This window comes from Saccostrea cucullata, unplaced genomic scaffold (genome assembly GCF_032062105.1).
Source record: "Saccostrea cucullata isolate Sc308-1 unplaced genomic scaffold, CSIRO_AGI_Scuc_v1 ctg1642, whole genome shotgun sequence".
Lineage (NCBI taxonomy): Eukaryota > Metazoa > Mollusca > Bivalvia > Ostreida > Ostreidae > Saccostrea > Saccostrea cuccullata.
The window spans coordinates 173,855-192,271 of record NW_026924794.1 but is presented as its reverse complement, the minus strand read 5'-3'; the positions used below and the strand labels follow the sequence as shown (position 1 = coordinate 192,271).

Here is an 18,417-nt window from a genome sequence, read left to right as displayed (position 1 = left end):
ACAGGTAAGAGGAGGGAGAGAACAAAAGAAATTAATTACAGGTGACCTATAGTCTGTTCAGATGAACCCTGGAAAGAAAGCTAATTAATATAATATAAGCAAAATCTGATCATTTTATGAATGGTAATTAACATAAATATTTATTAATAATTCGATACAGATTTTAAATAATTCAAATTAATTAATATAATAGAAAAATATATGTTTTTTTTAAATTTTCATTTACATTTACAAATTTAAATTGTATTTTTTTTTAGTTTATATCTTTTCATTTTTAATCTCTGTGAGTTGATATCATAGCTTGCCTTATTTGAAATGTTTAAGTACTACATGTATCATGTGGTGTATTAGGAAAATAAATTGGTCATGCAAAAGTAAGATACTGGTAATGTTTTTGAAATCTGGAATCTGTACCGTAAATCATGTGTTTAAATTCTAATTCAGCTAATTAAAACAAAAAATCAAATTAATTAAAACAAAAAAATCAAATTAATGGAAATAAAAAGCAATGAAATAAGATGGTTTCCTGATAAAATTAATGTTAAAGCAAATAGTGTTCAATTTCAAAAACACTTATTATAAATAAATTATGCACATACTTATGCGAATACTTGAGATCAGAGTTACATGTAGTCAAAGTTTTTTTTTTTTCTTTTTTTCCGGAAATCAAACATTTGTTCATTTTAGGGTAGGATTTTTACCTTAAGTGCATCTGATACTATGAGAGCAATCGATGTTTTTTTTTCTCAAGCATAAAATGCTGCATTTTTAAAACATTATAAGCATGTCAATCTTTTGTAAATGAATATGGACATGTTTGCATAAAAACTCTACTTATTAAGCAAATTTTTTGTACATTAATCAATTTAATATCAGTTTTGGACACTTTTAATCATTCTTGTTTCGGAATAAAATGTTATCATTTTAAATGTCATAGGTTAATTATAACACACTATGGTTTAAAATTGTATTCCGAAACATGTGCCTGTGTATTGACCTAGTTATATAAGAAATTAATTTATTCACTTGAATTTAAATGCATTTATCTCAATTACAATCATGCATGTTTATGAGTTCTAATAATTAGCATTATTTCTGCAAAATAAATTAAACAGTAAACTCAATTCGAATACTTTTCTTTTTATTCTTTCTATCGATCTTTTTCTTGACCTACTTATTAAAAAAGTGATATTCCCAATACGCTGAATTGTTTTTCTTTTGGACATTTTTTAATTTATTGGAAAAAGAAATTTATCATATCATTTTAAAATAAATTTATTCAAATAAATCATATTCTCCATTATCCTTTTATAACTTGTGCCTTAAAATGCAATTATTTTTTTTTCTTTTTTAAAAATTGAATTGATATCAAGCATTTTAAATAATTAATAAGTATAACTTTATTTTTGATTAGCCCAATATCTAAACAAATATCCATGATATTCATTTATATGATTTATGAACCAGTACAGCACAGGTAAACATTACAGGTAATAAGCCTAAAACAGACGGGAGGTCAACATTACCGCTACATCGCCAAAAATTTCAAATCATTACCGCTACATTTTTTCAGATTTTCGACCGATCATTACCGCTACATTTTTTTAGTCGAAAACAACTCATTACCGCTACATATGGAACCAGCCAGGTATCCAGGTACGGAATATAAGTTCCAATCACGAAGCTTTCACAAAGAATTCAGCACAATGTTTTACAGTTGTCATTCTAAAAAAATTGAATTTTTGGAAATGTTGACAGAATTAAGATACATGGCAATGTTAAATAAAACCTTTAGTTGCTGCCATGTAAGCATGTAAATTGCTTCAAATATTGGAATATATTACTTAGTCCATGATTTGTTGTATCTCACTCTACATATTTTAAGTCGCGTGTGAATGTGGGATTTTGTATTTCAGGGGATACAGGTCTTATGCATGCATATGTTGTACTTTACATCAATCTGTACATGGCTAACGAAATTGACAATGGAGCGGTAATGTATACTTTTATATGTAGCGGTAATGTAACGTTTTTTGTAGCGGTAATGACTATGTAGCGGTAATGCAAATTTTGAAAATGTAGCGGTAATGATACGCACCCAAACAGACTATACACAGGTGACCACTAAGGTGTGAAAAATCCCAATTTTGGCTAGATGGGAATAAGAAATTCAGAATTTTGGCTAAGTGGGAATAAACCATTGAAATCAACCGTAAGAACTCAATTAAGATATATTAAGTATCTCAGTCTTTTTTGTTTATAGCGATTCTCAATTCTACAGAGTAATAAATCCCATTGCAAAATTGTTGTTTGCAAATCATTTTCATGATCAAATCTAAACCTTTCCAATTTGAATTTCCATAGTAATAGAATTTTTAAGAAGACCCCCCCCCCCCTCTTTTGTAGTTGATTATAGTTAATAAAATATATTGTTCGAAAAAAATATTTTGTATACTGATAATAATGATATAAAGAAAAATGGGGGTCATCATATTCATTTAGTAAATAAAACAACATTTGCTAGCACGATGTTAGACGTTTTTCAATGTCAGAGGTTGTAAAATATGCATCAACATAAGAAAAACATACATTTTTTCTTAGATTTTGATTTCAATTACAAAAAAACCCCAATGCAACATATTACATCTGAAATTCCTCTTTAAGGGGTCCTGACCCTCTCCTCTAAATTTCACTATGGAAATTTTAAATTTCTAATATTGATTTTCATGAACACAACAATGACTTTAAAACCAAATACAAAACCTTATACAACGTGGTATAATGCAGGTTACATACAGGGTTTTGTTTTTCTTATTTACAAATTTACATTAGATCTATGATGAATTTGTGAAAAATCTAAAAAAGAAGTTATCCTTCTTAGCAGAGGGATAATGTCCCTTAAATGCTGAAATTAAAAAACTACAGAAATATTATTTACTTTTCTAATTGGTATGGCCATATATACATTCAAATGTTTACAGCTATACAGAGCTTGTAAAACTAAGATGCAAAAAAACTATACATGTACAAATACAGCCAATTAAACGTCTAATGTCTATTGTTACATTCAGCTAAAATTTGTTTTGCCTTACTGTTTGTCTTCAAAATACTTATTTACTTTTTCAAGTAAACATTTTTTTGATGTTACTCGAGGTTTCCCATCGAATTTTTCAGACAAGAGTGTTTTTAAACCACCTCTGGTGTGAGCAAGTTTTAGATGACCTAAGTTTAATCCACTTTCAGCAATCTTTTTACACATTTGCTTTGAAAGTATCTTATCATTGCATAAAACTAACAAGGTGTTTAAGTTTTTATCTACAATTTTGTCAAAAAGGTACTTCTCAACCAAGGTATGCATACTTGAACTGTGGCGTACAAGAACTTCAGTGCACGGTTTTACATGTTGAACAAGTTTTTGAAGAACAAGAACATCATCCTCAGCATTGTGAGCTGCATAGTTTTCATTTAAAAAATATGTAACAAGAAACTCTTGTGAATATTTTTCCAGACCAGGATAAACTTCTCTAAACAGAAGTAGTGTGTCTACTACACCTAATACAACTGGTTCTAAAGCATGAAGAAAATGACAAATTTCAAAATTTCGTAAGACCCTAGGTAAATCAAACCTCAAGAAATTATGTCCTACAAAAATACAAGGCTTTTGATCATCTAACCATGCCAGAAATGATGCCAATGCAAGTTGCAATGAAACGGATGTTACAGGAGTACCATTCAAATGCAAAACATTTCCATGAACAGTCAGTCCAGTGACTTGAGAAGCTGCTGTTGAAATTCGTTGACTAGGTAAGATGTATTTCGAAAACTTGCCATTTTCTGAAACAGCCGCAATCTGAATGATATCACACGTTTTATTAAGAGATGTTGTTTCGATGTCACAATACACAAAGGTATATTTCTTTGGTAATATACATGGAGTGACAGTTGGTACAATGCTTGGAGCAGGTATTTCTTTGACAAACTCGCCGTCAGATTGTGTCAAATCAACAGATGACTGATAAGTTACTCCTTCCCGAATTTGAGAAGCGGAATTCATGGTACTGTTTTTTAATTTTCTTTCAAGTTTTCTTTTTTTGAATTCTCTTGTATTTTCATACGCGAGTCTGCGTTTGCGCGTTTTGTCTTTTTTTTCTGCAAGTTTTTGAAAAACTCGTCCAGGCGAAACACCCACCAGTTCGTTAACTTTGTTGACGTATGTTGAGCCCATGTTTTTCTCTGCTACTGCACAACTAACTCTATTTTGCAAACTAGATGATGAAGAATAGTGCAGTCTTTTGGGGGCTTTTGCAGCAATTGAATTATTGAATGATTCAACATCTCTAGTAGATGCAGCAGGGGAAATCTTGTGAGCATTATTGATAAATGTTTCAAATATAATGTTCAGGTCATTTTTTAATTCATCACCCTGTAGATCTTTTCCAGATGGAAGGGACTTGTGGCGGAACTCTTCAGGATTAGTTTTATAAGTACACCATTTTGAGTCACACTGGTCATGCTCTCCAAAAGCATGTGGCACTATTTGCTTTAGGTTTTTCTTTAATGCTTCTGTATCATTTTTATTTTGTACAATAGCGTAAGAGAAGCATTTTTGAAAATACTTGACACAATTGTTGTTGAAATTCTTGTGTTTCTTTTGTAGTTGGTATAAACTGTTACCAAGATGCTTTTTAGTGTGACTAATGTCACTCCATTTGATCACCGGATGTGGAATTTCTTCATTGATTCGTGCCATTGTTGTGCAGTCGTCATCCATAACTAACACTGATACTTCAACATTTTCTTTTTCAATTTTGTTCACTAATTCAACTGCAACGTTACTCTCCATTGCTTTTGACGAGCCCTCCCAATTTTTACAGCACTTATGTTCTGGAGGAGTTTTCCCCATATTTGTATGAAAGGAACATTTGCGACAATCCTTTGATCGAACACCAAAGCCACATATTTTCCCGGACTTGTTGCCGATTAATGTTCCCACTCCAGATTTACTGTTATAGGCCCTTCCTGACCCACGCTTCTGCCATCCCATGTCGTACTTAAACTCCCCAGAGCTGCGAGCCTGCTGACCGTCATTGGATTCATTTACACTGGAAACAAGAAAACTCATTTTAAGACTCGTAAGAAATAATGTATACCGGTATATATTTTATAGCAAAAGTATAAGAGTGAGTCATCAATTATTCATAACAGCACTTCCTTTTTTTTTATAAATTGTGCTTATCCTAGCTCACTTTAGCATGTAATCAAATCTGGCCTAAGGGTTATATATAAACCAGCCCCAATTTGGACCTATCAGTGTGAAGTTGATCTTTGACCTACAGAACTTGAAACAGTATGGAAACCTGTCATTTCAGTGTGTTATAGAGGATGGAGATGATGGACACTTTGGCATAACATGATCTTTTGGGTATATAAAAACCATATAGCATGTACCTTCTTGCTGATACATTGCCCTGTATTTCCTCCAATAAGGCCTCACTGCATGACTGCTGGGCAACAGATTGGATATGTGGCTCCACTTCACACTCACGGGCTTTCATAGTTCTATGGTGCATACCCTCTATCTCTATGGAAGACATAAAGTTGGTGACCTGTGTGTGCCCGGATCCACTATGAAGCATACCTGTATAATAATTTAAGGTCACTTTATATATATCTAATCGTATGTCAGTCTAATAACAACACATATGAAGAATGTTAAAAAATCAAAAACAACAAATTACTGGTAGAAATTATGGCTGATAATGATATAAAGGAATATTAAAGTTTTCTTATGATAGGAAAGCAATTACATATTTTCAAATCAAACAATTAAATTCAATATAGCTTTTAAATAATTGTTTCTATCAAAGCTACATTTATAAAAGTGATAAAAGAGTCATTATTCTAATCTAGTAGGCAAGCTGTTAGAAATATATCAATGAAATATAGGTTTTACATGTAGCACAGAAGGAGTGCAAAGGGTTACAAAATTGTTAGTACCAAGCACCACAAAAGGAGGGTATAAAGCGTGACATTCTTGTCTAAGTAGCTATTACCCAGTATACCGGTAATTTTACAACAGATAGATGTATGGTTAGCACTACTATAAATAGTGGTAGAACTACTACAAGCTTACGGTTTTACTTACTTCAGCTGCAATAAGGTACATACAAGAAAAAGGTAAAACAGAATAATAAATAAACAAGTAAATTCTTCTTAGCAAGATAAAGTTTGCCCATATTTTCAGTTGCTAATCATGACAGTGCCCCACCCTCTACTATAATGATCAATTGTTGCTAAATGTCTGTCAATCAACGTATTCAATTTTATCACATAAAATTTTTATTGTTATTTTTATATTTAAATATTGACTATAATGGTATATAAACTATCAATACCTAAAGCTGCCTTTGTGTTTATGTCAAACACAGCAGGTCCGCGTTTATTAACTCTGTGTGACTTGCCAGTTGTTACTTCATTCAGAACACCGCACTCACAGGTAATAGTCAGGTTTGAAGCAAACCCTTGACGCCTTTCATTTACGATGTTATTTAAAGTCAGTGTGTGCCCACAATCCCAACAGTTCATTTGTTTCGCCATATGATCCAACTCAACGATTCGCCTCCCTTTTCTCCATGATTCATCATTCGATTCACATGTGTGCCCTTCTGTTTGTGCAACATTTTGAGTCCTGAAAGTAAACAACAACCTAGTCTTAGTAATAAAATTTATAAATTTATAAATCAATATTTGTATAAATACCCAAGTTGTGTTTTGTTTACTGCTGAATATCAAAAACATAAGCTTTATATTTAGTCTGCAAGTTCGACCCAGATGCAAATTTTGAACCAGGTCTGCGAATTACTGTGATTAGTAATCTAATTCACATACTGTCAAATGTCAATAGCTACTCAATAGCCTCATTTTGTAAGACAAAAGATCAAATGCATCACTGTTGCTGATAAAAGCGCTGATAAAGTAATCGATATGAAAGGACAAAAAATGTGTAATTATTATATCAATGTATACTTACACAGTAGCCTCACGTATCTTCATCATGTTTAATCTTCTATTCATTGTACCCTTTTTCACAAATCTCCCCCCAACTCGATCGCGATCAGTCATTTTCAACATGTTTCGACCGCTTGACAGACGATGTCAGATCTCTACGGCGCCATCTTTGTGTGTCCTGGTAAAATGAGGCACCTTTTTACAACCGGGCACATTTTATTTTTTTTCAAATTTCTTACAAAATACCTATATAATTGAACTGAAATTTTCAGATAAATTAAAATTTTATTATCTTATTCTTTTTTTATAAAAACAAAGAAAATGATATGCCTTTCATAAATTATAATTGTCCTTTGGCCCGGCCAGCATTTGCCACCTGATTTTACCAACATTCCTTCCCATTTTACCAGACTCCTTCGATTGAAGAGCTTCGATTGCGCAGAAAGATGCGCACAAAAAAATCCCGCAAACGTCTTTAAGGTAGGAAAACTTGATACTTACGTTTCACTTCTGTGTCTCTGTTTGGTAGTAAAGGTAAGTTTATTGTAACGTCATACCGGTAGTTCATCGTCAAACTCTATGTGACGTAACTAAGTTTTTTCCTTGAAATTTTCAACTCATCTTACTCTAACCATAATTAAAATAGAACTTAGTAGTCCCGTATAAGGGTGATATGGGTTTCCTCTTCGTCTGTCCGTCCGTCTGTTTAGCTGTCCGTTCATCTGGCTAGCTGTCCGTCTCTAGAGCTGTTTGTGGGTCTTGATGAGTTATAAAATGAAATACGGATCAAGTTTAGTTTTTGTTCCGCTTTTAACAACTTGCTATTACCTTTTGACCTGATTCCCTACCAAGTTATGTATATATTTTTCTTATTTTTGTCATTTTAAATAAATGACATGTTTCATCTCAACAATGGTGTTCATTGATCATAATTTACCAAAAAAAAAAAAAAAAAGAAAAACAGAGCTGAGGTGAGATTGTGCAGCATGAGGAAACATAAACGTTTTGGGGAATGACGACCTTTATAGTTTTCAATGAACGCTTGCAGATATTGAGCTGATTCTACGTGTTCTTTGATTTGTTATAAGAAATCAAGTTGTATTATGTTCCATTTCAATGAAATTTTTATGAATTATTACATTTTCAAAATTTAACGGAAACCAGATTACACGTGCTGGTAGGGGACTGATATTGTTCATGCAAAACTCTCACAATGTTTTTCACGGGTTTTGACCCTAGTTACACATACAAACACACATAATTCAATTCTTTAATCCTTTTAATCTTTTTTTTTTTCATTTTTTACAGATATGAAGATAACTGATTTTAGTCCATCTGTACTCGGATGATGAACTTGTGCATACAAGAATCCTTCCGTATATTAAAAGCACATTTTAAAAGAACATATCTCCTGGTTGTATTTTGTTGCCGTGTGTATAAATAAGTTCTGTTGCCAGTCACAAGTCGTCATTTTTCACAAACATGTAACAACAAATATGTTGTAACTTGCAAATAAATCGCCATATCGTCGTCAATCATATATATCAATTATTTTGATCAAATTAAAAAAAAACATTATTATCAGGAATTAAAAATAAAGGTTAATTCTTTTAATACCTTTGCAAAAGCTCGTCTAAAAGCAAGACATTTGATAAAAAGCATCAGCTTTGCAACTTTGAAAAGTTTGAATATTATTGCATTAAAAGAAACCAATACTCTCCCATGTATAACATTAACTAAGTCTACTCGAGCTCAGCTTCCATTCGCAACGTCCTGGGACTTCCGACAAGCGGAAAAACTTCGCCGAAAGACCGAGAAACGCGATTGGCTCAGTCTCAGGAATTTTAACTTCCTGAATGTTCATTATACCCCCCGCTTGAAAAGCGGGAGGGTATATAGTAATCGTTAATTCCGTCCGTCCGTCTGTACGTCCGTCCGTCCGTCTGTTACGCTTGGGGTACCCATCTCTTATCCGCAACTCCTCCCATACCACTGAAGGAAATTTAATGAAACTTTCACAGAATCTTTATTACAAATTGCCATTGTGCACCTCTTATTTTACTTTTTGATCTGACGTATATTTAGGATTTTCCAGAGCAAAACATGGACACTGCCATTAAATTCATATGGGAGGCGGGGGGTATCATTTAGTGAGCTCATTGCTCACAGTACCTCTAGTTGGATACTGATCTGAGTAGTGGTTGTTTCACTACAGTTCGTTGAATATTGGGTCCACGTTGAGTATTGTATTCGATGTGAAAAGAGTTAATTATAAACTTTAAACAAATAATTATATCTTAATTTTTTTAAAGTTGGATGTTTATAATTTTAAGAATCGGGATAATTGCTTTTTTTTTCGGAAATTGCTCGTGAATGTTTAATTATGTTCTGGGGTGTTTACGTTTAATATTTTCCTTTAATTCGTTTTTTTCTTTGGCCTATTACTAAGCATATCAATTTCTCGTACGCGAATTGGGGGCAGCATAGATATGTTCTTCTTAGAATTTTTAAAATTTTATAATAAATTGTGGTGTATTTAGCGTGTGCATTGATTTTCCAGCTATTTTGCGAAGATTAAATAAAGGTATTCGATTTTCCACAGGCACCTGAAGTATGGATAATACCACCCCCCCCTTTTTTTAAAGAAAAAAAAATGTAAGAGTGTATAATATCTCAAAAATATATAATTTCCCCGTCGAACACATCTATATGTCGTTATATGCAAGCAGATTGTACTTTTTTCTCACGTTTAAAGAATGGCCCTATTCGGTATATTTTATTATACCGAAAAGAGCCATTCTTTAAACGTGAGAAAAAGTACAATCTGCTTGCATATAACGACATATAGATGTGTTTGACGGTGAAATTATATATTTTTGAGATATTGTACACTCTTACTTTTTTTTTTATTAAAAAAAGGGGGGGGGGTATTATCCATACTTCAGGTGCGTGGATTTTCTAAATGTAACATTATCAATCGACATTTTAAGAACGGCATTTAGCGAGGCACTTTTTTAACAGAAGCCTCTTTTCACCCAAGTCGCTAAAAATGAAATGTTTAAATTCTGTATTCCTCTATTTTGTCAACCTTGTATAAACTCAGGAAAAAATCAAATATTAGCTGTAAGTAGTATGTACAATATGATCTTTATTTTTTAGACGTTCATTTAAGATAAAAATGTTTCAAGATATATATTTAGCAAATTCCATGAAATACAAAGTAAAAAGTCAAAACACGCTAAAAACGATACAAAGGCACATCACTCATGAAATGAAGCAGAAAAAATAGGTACTATAAAATGTCAAAGTGGATTGTAAAATCTGAGTCTTTTATTTTCTTTAACAGAATTATGCAAATTTAATTTCGCTGATCTGAACCGAACCATCGATGTGTAACTCGTCGTACTTTTCTATTGGGTACAGTCTGGCGGCGAAGGTAATGTTAGGGTTAGGTTGCTGATTGATAAATACCTGAAAGAAAAGAAATAAAAACCAACATCAATACTGTGTGTATAAGTCACGGTTAATGTAGACCTCGTTCACTATAAGTTGATTTTAGCCCAAGAAAGTAGAGCTTCCATTATTTTGATGCCAAAGCTATACAACTATAGAACTGAAATTGGCCTTCTTATAGCAGAATTATAAAGAATTTCTAATTCAGATTTATCATATGAGTTTTAATTTAAGGTTTTCCTGATACTGATATCATTTATTTATTGCACTTCCCCATAATAGTTTATTTTAACATGAACATATTGTAAAATTTTATGAATTTGGTTGTAGATCAATATCATAATTAAAAGAATGCTACATGGTTGTCATTTAACGCGATGATACATGTCTGTCATTACAAATGAAGCTATTTTCTGTGTAACATATCATTTACATGATAACAATGACATTGATAAATAATCACAGAATTCAAACATTAGCATAATATATAACCATTTGCATTACCAAGTATTGGTTTGGCTCCACGTGTATACAGAGCTCGAAATGTTGTCCGGGTTGGAACATACTTCCGTCGTGCCTCTCTTCCGGTCCCCATCCATTTTGGTTATGGTTCAGGACCACACAGCCTTGACTGGGACGAGGGTTAAAGTGGAGGCCGTATTCATCCCCACATTTAAGGTTCACTGAAAATCTGCAACCATGATTTAAATTTTCATTTATCATCTTATATAGTTATTTCATATTTGATTCTATATTATTATTTCAATGTAAAACTTAGATTCCCTGTTGTGACCCCGCCCTACCCCCGGAGGTCATGATTTGAACAATTTAGAATATACACTACCCCAGAATGCTTCCAAATAAGTTCCAGCTTTCTGGCCCAGTGGTTCTTGAGAAGATTTTTTAATGACTCCATTCCAATTTGTCTTTTCATGATTATCTCCCCTTTTAAAAGGACTTGGTCCTTTATTTTTACAATTTAACACACACACACACACCCTTGCCCAAGGATGCTTTGTACCAAGTTTAGTTAAAATTGACCCTGTGATTCTTGAGAAAAAGTTGAAAATGTGAAAAGTGTACCGACTGCGGACAACGGTGATCAGGAAAGCTCACTTGAGCTTTCAGCTCATGTGGGCTAAAAATGTAGGTTATAAATAATTTTAAAATGGTTATGAAATTTGAATACTATAACATACCTGTCATCTGCGGTGACCATGCCTTTGATGATGATTGATCTCCCTGGAACAACTCCGCCAGGAACACGACCCCTGAATGGCATGGGCTGCAATGTACATCACACAAATATAGTTTAATATTTCCATTTCTAAATTTTTTCTCTATAATAACCCTTTGAAATTAAGCGGAGTTGATTTCCTGATAATTCTGCCGGAATGTAAATTAGGCAGGTCGATAGGTCAGCAGCTAAGGAGGCCTAATACGCATGCAAATCTCGTGCGCATCTGTCTCTGTGTCTGACGCTAAAGAGGCCAAATATGCATGTAAATCTCGTGCGGCTGCCTTTGTGTTTGACGTCAGTGTGCGAGGACTATTGAAATTGGCATAGAAGTCCTCGTGTAATTTAAATCGATTAGTCTACATCTTAATGTCTAAATCTACAATTTTATTTCACAATGAAATGGAAATATAAGGAATCACTGTCTAGTTTCGAGAGTATGCCAGGGACATCAACAATAGTGGAAAACATGGGATAATTTTAGCATAACGGGCTTCGCCCGTTATGCAAATTATCCCATGTTTCCCACTATTGTTGATGCCCTGGCATACTCTCGAAACTAGACAGTGATTCCTTAAATACATTCGAGCCTTATTTGAAAGTTTTCTGTATTTGTCCTTATCAGGAAAAAGATGAAACTGGAGAATTACTTTTAAAAATGCATGTATAATCAACGATTAAATTATACTGCGACCTTGATAAAAATTCTGAGGGGAGAGGAACAAGAGCGGGAGATTTATTGTAGGAAGCGATGTCGGAAGAAAATGTCATGTTAGTTTGATTCAATGCATTGATGGTTGAATTAGAAAAAAGATTTCAATCGGTTTTTAACGTGTTTATATAACTTAAACCAGCCCGTCTGTCTGTTTGTCTTCATTCTTATTCCAATATTATGATCAATTCGAGTCTCTATATATCGTGATTTGTTAATACACGCTGTACCAACTTCTATTTCTTTCTTCATCAGATTTTAAGATAAATATTACCCAAAAAATAATAATATGTATAATGTATTCAAATGAAGAATTTGATTCATTACTTGAGGTGAAATGTAGGTCTATTGAGATATTCAATTTGCAAATGTTTTAATTCCCGGGAAGGCATTTTAAAAAGTAGAACATAAAAAAAAGAGCAAGTATATGCAGTCTTTTACATTTGGACAACAAATAAGGCTAAAAAGAAAGTAAGTGATTTTTACACGGTACAGAATACTGTGTAATATTTCTGTTATAGTATATATAGTGCCAATAATAGTTTTCAATACTAGATGTACCAGCACCAAAGACAAACTTCACACTCAATCCGTCATGTGAAGCAATAACGAAAAGTAATAATTTTGTATGCAATGTTATATTGAATGAATTCATCATATTTCCATTTCTAAATTTTTTCTCTATAATAACCCTTTGAAATTAAGCGGAGTTGATTTCCTGATAATTCTGCCGGAATGTAAATTAGGCAGGTCGATAGGTCAGCAGCTAAGGAGGCCTAATACGCATGCAAATCTCGTGCGCATCTGTCTCTGTGTCTGACGCTAAAGAGGCCAAATATGCATGTAAATCTCGTGCGGCTGCCTTTGTGTTTGACGTCAGTGTGCGAGGACTATTGAAATTGGCATAGAAGTCCTCGTGTAATTTAAATCGATTAGTCTACATCTTAATGTCTAAATCTACAATTTTATTTCACAATGAAATGGAAATATAAGGAATCACTGTCTAGTTTCGAGAGTATGACAGGGACATCAACAATAGTGGAAAACATGGGATAATTTTAGCATAACGGGCTTCGCCCGTTATGCAAATTATCCCATGTTTCCCACTATTGTTGATGCCCTGGCATACTCTCGAAACTAGACAGTGATTCCTTAAATAACACCGGGCACTTATGATGAACCAGAACAAAATTTCACTTTTTGTCACAGGCACTTGTTTTGGAAATAAAATTTTAACCCATTGGTTACTATTATACTATAGGTTAAAAAGAAGATGGGGGAACAAGGAGGGCAGAATGCCTATAGCGTCAGATATTAAGAAATCATATTCAATATGTGAATTGAGTATTTGAATTAACTTCTCATTATTTAAATTTATGAAATTATGAGAGAAAAAAACCTTTTCTGAGAGGAAAAAATATCTCGTAATTTTTTTTATAAAAATATTAGATGGTATTCGTGGGATTCGAACCCCCTGGCAATAAAAATCCGAATTTCCATACTGCATTGAGACTAACCCGCTAACCACTATGCTACATGGCTCATGATGATTGTGGGCATTTAAATCATTTTTGTGATATGACCCTTGACTTAATGGACTTGAAGTAATTCTCAAACAGATGCGAATGTTTTGCCATAAAAGTGTACTTTTAATGTGTAGTGGGTCTACGCTCCATGCATGTTTTTGTAAACCAAAAAATGTATATTTTATTGCAAACTTTCAGGATTATCTTTCAAAAAAATGGAGTGAAGACCAACTCATATTAAAAAAAATTGTTGAAATATGAGAAAATGATCGTTTTTGTTCTTTTTAATGTGTGTATGCTTTTTCATTGGCAAATATTTTCAGTCTTTCTGGGGTTTTTGTAAATTGTAGAGATTTTACATTAAGTAAACTTTAATATTAGATGAAATATCAAATAAAATTTGGATATAATTGAGATTTAATTTTTCACTTCTTACATGTATCTGTCGCACTAAATAGGCACTTCGTCCGCCTCATCTTCTTTATTCCGAATCAAGTGCCTGTGCTTTTTACGTACAAATATGATGCTCACTTACCGGGTTATAGATGGGTCCCATGTGCCCCATGTTTCCCATCGGAGGAGGAGCGTAGCCGCCTGGGGGAGGGCCTACTGGTCCCGTTCCTGGTGGGGGCCCATATCCACCGGGATGACCTCCATAACCGCCCGGAGGGGGGCCGTATCCACCTGACGAGGGGCCTCCATATCCACCAGGAGGAGGACCATATCCACCGGGAGGGGGACCGTATCCACCTGGGTAACCTGGAGCGCCACCTGGCGGCGGGGGATAAGCGCCGCCAGAGGGAGGCGGGTAACCTCCGTATCCACCCTGAGGCGGAGGGTAATGACCCCCTTTCTCCGGGGGAGCGTGGCTTCCGGTGGGCTGAAAAATATATGAAAATAAATCAATAAAACAGCTCATAGGCAGTTTTGTATTCTAATTGAAAACTGCAGTGCACGAAATGCATGCACAAAAAAGATGTAATTTTTAAAACTATTGCTAAAAGCCAAAATAAGTAAATATTCTAAATAAGGGGGGTTTGCGCATGTACATGTTTTCATAATTGGTCGCATTGATCTATGCATATATCAAATATTAATCTTAAATCTTCACTACGTTTGGACATTCATGTTTGGAAATGTATCCATCATTACATGCCAAGGACACATGAACAAAATTTAACCCACAGAAGAATTGATTTAACTGATACGAAACTGACAAGTACTTACATACATTGGAGTGTGTCACAGAAGAGGAACCGGGCGACACTTATAAACAGTCTGTTACGAACAACATAGTCCGCATTGAAAATTGTTAACAACTAGTCAAGCTTGCTATTTAAATGTGTATTTCTAAATACTCATTCTATTATTGAGAAATAACGCCATGTCTGTGACTTTAAAAATCAATATCTTCTTCGGGTGTTGTGCCCAGATCTGGTTAATCTAAGACACCAGTCTATAAACCCTGCTAAGGGGAAAATGGTGCAGAAGGAGATTCGTAATTATTTTAATTTTTATTAATTATCTGTTCAGAGTTGTCGTCCCTTGCAATTTTGACGTACGGTGTCATTGTCTAGAATATGCCATGTAGGGTTTCTATAGATATGTGTATTCATCTAAAAATATATATACTACAGTATTACATAGATTTATATGTAATATAGTAAATAAAGTTTTTTTGACATTGATTTCCGATTGATATCATGTTCTCCAATAAATTTTCTATAATAAGTGGAATTATTACTATACATTTGTATTCCCAAATTTTACATCACAATATTCATATACACAAGCATTTACATTCACTGAATTTTATTCTCCCTCATTCTTTATACACGAAAACCACTTAATAAAATATATTTAAAAAATTATCAATAATGCAATGCATGTATTTTGCATTTTTACAATGCAAACTTTTTTTATGTGAATAATTTATACAAAAAAAAAAAAAAATAGAAATATGCTAATTTGACCATGGGATTAACGAGTGCAACAATCGCAGAAAACGGCATAATTAGCGTACACCGGCCATCTACGTTTATTGCAATGATGGTAAACCTGCATTAACAAAGAATTAAAAATCATTTTATTAATCTTGTGCAATGTACCACTTATTAATTTGACTTCTCATCTGATATATAATTCCTTTTTGGTTTGGTTGAATTGCTTGCTTGTTTTGATAAGAATTTGAATTGCACACCGCAGTCAAACACAAATTAAACATGTACCAGTACATGTATCGTCAATAACGTAATTATACAGTAAAGCGAGTGTAGTTTTTTTTTTTAACTTTTATTTTATTTTCATCATTTGAATTTCATTAACAAAACAATCATAACAAATCATAATCAAACATTAAAAAGTAAAACTAATGCGACGTCGATCTTACACATTAAGTGCATAGTAAGTAAAATACTAACATAAACGCAGAATTGTTGTATAATCTGTACATCCTCAATTATTTAAAATAATGCATTGCATTTTTGTTATATACAATTTTACCATATTTACACCAGCATGTATAGAAATATGTACAAATAAATTTATGAACAATTAGCTCAGTTTCTATGTATATTGGCAAATATTTTATGTACAATTTGTTACTTTTTACATGTTGAATTACATGTACATTGTAGTAATATTTAAACATAGGTACATTTCTGTCCATTCTTCCAGTAGGTGTGAAGTTCCGAACGCCCAATAATGAGGTTTCCAAGAGTGCACGAATAAACATTGTTTGGATGGTGAACCACTCGCTTCTTGATTTTTGGTACATTTCGCATGGTGTTCGATCTAGCATTATAATTATAGAAATACTTATTCAAACACGCTGTTCGTGACTGTGGTTCCTTTACTGGCGTAGGTATGGGACTACTCGTCAACAAGTCGGCACGTTTCTGAATTCTCTCGAGTCTATCTTTCAATGCTTTATCCTTCTGTCGCATCTTCTCCGTTTTACGGTTTAGCACTTCCAAACGTCGTTGCCAATGCTGTACTTGAGTACTTTGTCTTGGAATCCATAAATGCGGAAGTGACATCACGCGATGCAAATTGTTTGAATCAAATTCAGAATTTCCCGGAAGCTGTGGAGCAGAAATGGCACGTTGGATAACTTTTGCCGAGGCACCAGTCCATAACATATCCTCATCCACTTCTTCAATGACGTCAGTTGCTTCTTTGGGTGTGCTGTGTCTAATTTTTCCTTTTTCTGCAAAGACGTCATATTTCGTCTGCGATTGAATTTCAATTTCTTTAGGTGTACTATGACAAAAATCGCCTTCTTTTAAGATTGCCTGACATCTCGTCAGTAGTTTATTTCCATGTTCTTTTGGGGTCCTGTGTAAGATTCGAGCTGTCTTCAAAACTGCACGGTGACCGGGCTTTTTGATTGCTCTCAATGTTTCTTGATTTTTACTTTTCTCACTTAGAATATTCGTTAAATCGTTGTTAAATTTAGGCGTACTGTGAATGATTTCCTCTTTTCTGCGCTGTAAAAATTCATGTGTACATTTTACTTTCTTCACGCAGATATCTTCCTTTGACTTACTTTGTGAAAATAGTCCAGTTTGCAGAACACTTTCATGTTTACCATGAAATCGACTTGCAGCTTCTTTCGGCGTACTGTGTCGAAAAGTGTTCATATCTTGAAAAACTAAACATTCTTGGCCACAAGACCTTTTCAGCATCAATTCAGCATCGCCAGATATAAAACACTCGTTCACATTCAAATTTAAATCCATTAGCACAAATATACAAAATACAAGGACATTAATATTCACCAAAGTATGTCTTTGTTCGCGCGCCCCCAAAACTTGGACTGTTAAATCTAACTAATTACTTGCGGTATTTATACAATTTCACACCTTGTCAATCACTTTTACTGACAGTGTTAGAATTATATGCATAGTGACACTGAACATTTATCACACTGAAATTCGTTGGCGTCAAAATCTGAGTGTGTTCGTTGTATTCTAATTAATTAATATTTCTTTATAATGGCAATTCAGTGAAGACAGATATCATGAAACTGTCAAAGTCACAGTGAAAACAAGTGACTAAATCCTGTTAATTTATCTATCTTCAAGTGTCTGTAGATTGATTTCCTACACAACAATTTTTGCTTGCATAATTATTTAATTGTTTGCACATAATGTGTAAATATTCATCATGCATAGTTACATAAAATTTCATTTGATAGAAACATGCATGTATCAACAACAACAAAATGAAATAAAACCTATTTTTTGCATTCAAATGTATTTTAAAATATATTTTATTCACATAAACATAAACGCCTGATTCAATCTACATACATGTAGGTCTTTTGTGTATTTGCAATGACTAGTGATAATGCTTTTAAAAACGCATTCACATATGTTATTTCTTACAGATACTTTTTCAAACAGATTTTACACTAGTCTCCATAAATTCTTTAACAATGCATTAAATTAAACTTGTGTAATGTTTCAAAATAACTTCAT

At 33.5% G+C, this 18,417-nt stretch overlaps 4 protein-coding genes across 6 annotated transcripts in view; 1 reads left to right on the top strand and 3 right to left on the bottom strand.

Annotated features, from left to right (window-relative positions):
• The window catches only part of LOC134267311 (uncharacterized), a 42,455-nt gene extending 34,044 nt beyond the window's left edge, over positions 1–8,411 (top strand). Inside the window, exon 8 of the mRNA XM_062749535.1 lies at positions 8,317–8,411. Coding sequence (XP_062605519.1) covers positions 8,317–8,357 — 41 coding nt within the window. The 3' untranslated portion in view covers positions 8,358–8,411. The remainder of the gene's footprint in view (positions 1–8,316) is intronic.
• Positions 2,870–7,457, bottom strand: LOC134267321 (uncharacterized). 3 transcript variants are annotated; one of them, XM_062749544.1, is made up of 4 exons: positions 7,031–7,457; positions 6,396–6,688; positions 5,449–5,638; positions 2,870–5,102 (listed from the first exon to the last, which is right to left on the bottom strand). In XM_062749544.1, exons 1-4 carry the CDS (start codon positions 7,129–7,131, stop codon positions 3,089–3,091), a joined length of 2,598 nt encoding a protein of 865 aa, XP_062605528.1. In that variant the 5' UTR covers positions 7,132–7,457; the 3' UTR covers positions 2,870–3,088. The 3 variants fall into 3 exon arrangements, with proteins under 3 accessions (XP_062605528.1, XP_062605527.1, XP_062605529.1); XM_062749543.1 differs by lacking the exon at positions 7,031–7,457 and having other exon boundaries at positions 6,396–6,956; XM_062749545.1 differs by lacking the exon at positions 7,031–7,457 and having other exon boundaries at positions 5,449–6,150; positions 6,396–6,527.
• A 1,725-nt stretch (positions 8,412–10,136) lies between the features above and the next one.
• LOC134267320 (galectin-5-like) lies at positions 10,137–15,269 on the bottom strand. Its single transcript, XM_062749542.1, has 5 exons — positions 15,164–15,269; positions 14,472–14,816; positions 11,661–11,746; positions 10,966–11,152; positions 10,137–10,479 (listed from the first exon to the last, which is right to left on the bottom strand). Exons 1-5 carry the CDS (start codon positions 15,167–15,169, stop codon positions 10,357–10,359), a joined length of 747 nt encoding a protein of 248 aa, XP_062605526.1. The 5' UTR covers positions 15,170–15,269; the 3' UTR covers positions 10,137–10,356.
• Positions 15,270–16,315: 1,046 nt separating this feature from the next.
• LOC134267319 (uncharacterized) lies at positions 16,316–18,392 on the bottom strand. Its single transcript, XM_062749541.1, has one exon. It carries the CDS (start codon positions 17,674–17,676, stop codon positions 16,579–16,581), a length of 1,098 nt encoding a protein of 365 aa, XP_062605525.1. The 5' UTR covers positions 17,677–18,392; the 3' UTR covers positions 16,316–16,578.
• Between the last annotated feature and the right edge of the window lie 25 nt (positions 18,393–18,417).

What these genes read in the sequence shown, in the direction of transcription:
- LOC134267321 (XM_062749543.1), bottom strand. Translation starts at nt 6,798, where the DNA reads ATGTTTTTGATATTCAGCAGTAAACAAAACACAACTTGGGTATTTATA. An exon ending in AAACACAAAGGCAGCTTTAG is followed by an intron (nt 5,639 to 6,395) that starts GTATTGATAGTT and finishes ATTATTATACAG; the next exon opens with GTATGCTTCATAGTGGATCC. An exon ending in GGCAATGTATCAGCAAGAAG is followed by an intron (nt 5,103 to 5,448) that starts GTACATGCTATA and finishes TCTTGTTTCCAG; the next exon opens with TGTAAATGAATCCAATGACG.
- LOC134267319 (XM_062749541.1), bottom strand. Translation starts at nt 17,676, where the DNA reads ATGGATTTAAATTTGAATGTGAACGAGTGTTTTATATCTGGCGATGCT.
- LOC134267320 (XM_062749542.1), bottom strand. An exon ending in TGGGACCCATCTATAACCCG is followed by an intron (nt 11,747 to 14,471) that starts GTAAGTGAGCAT and finishes TGTACATTGCAG; the next exon opens with CCCATGCCATTCAGGGGTCG. An exon ending in ATGGTCACCGCAGATGACAG is followed by an intron (nt 11,153 to 11,660) that starts GTATGTTATAGT and finishes TCATGGTTGCAG; the next exon opens with ATTTTCAGTGAACCTTAAAT.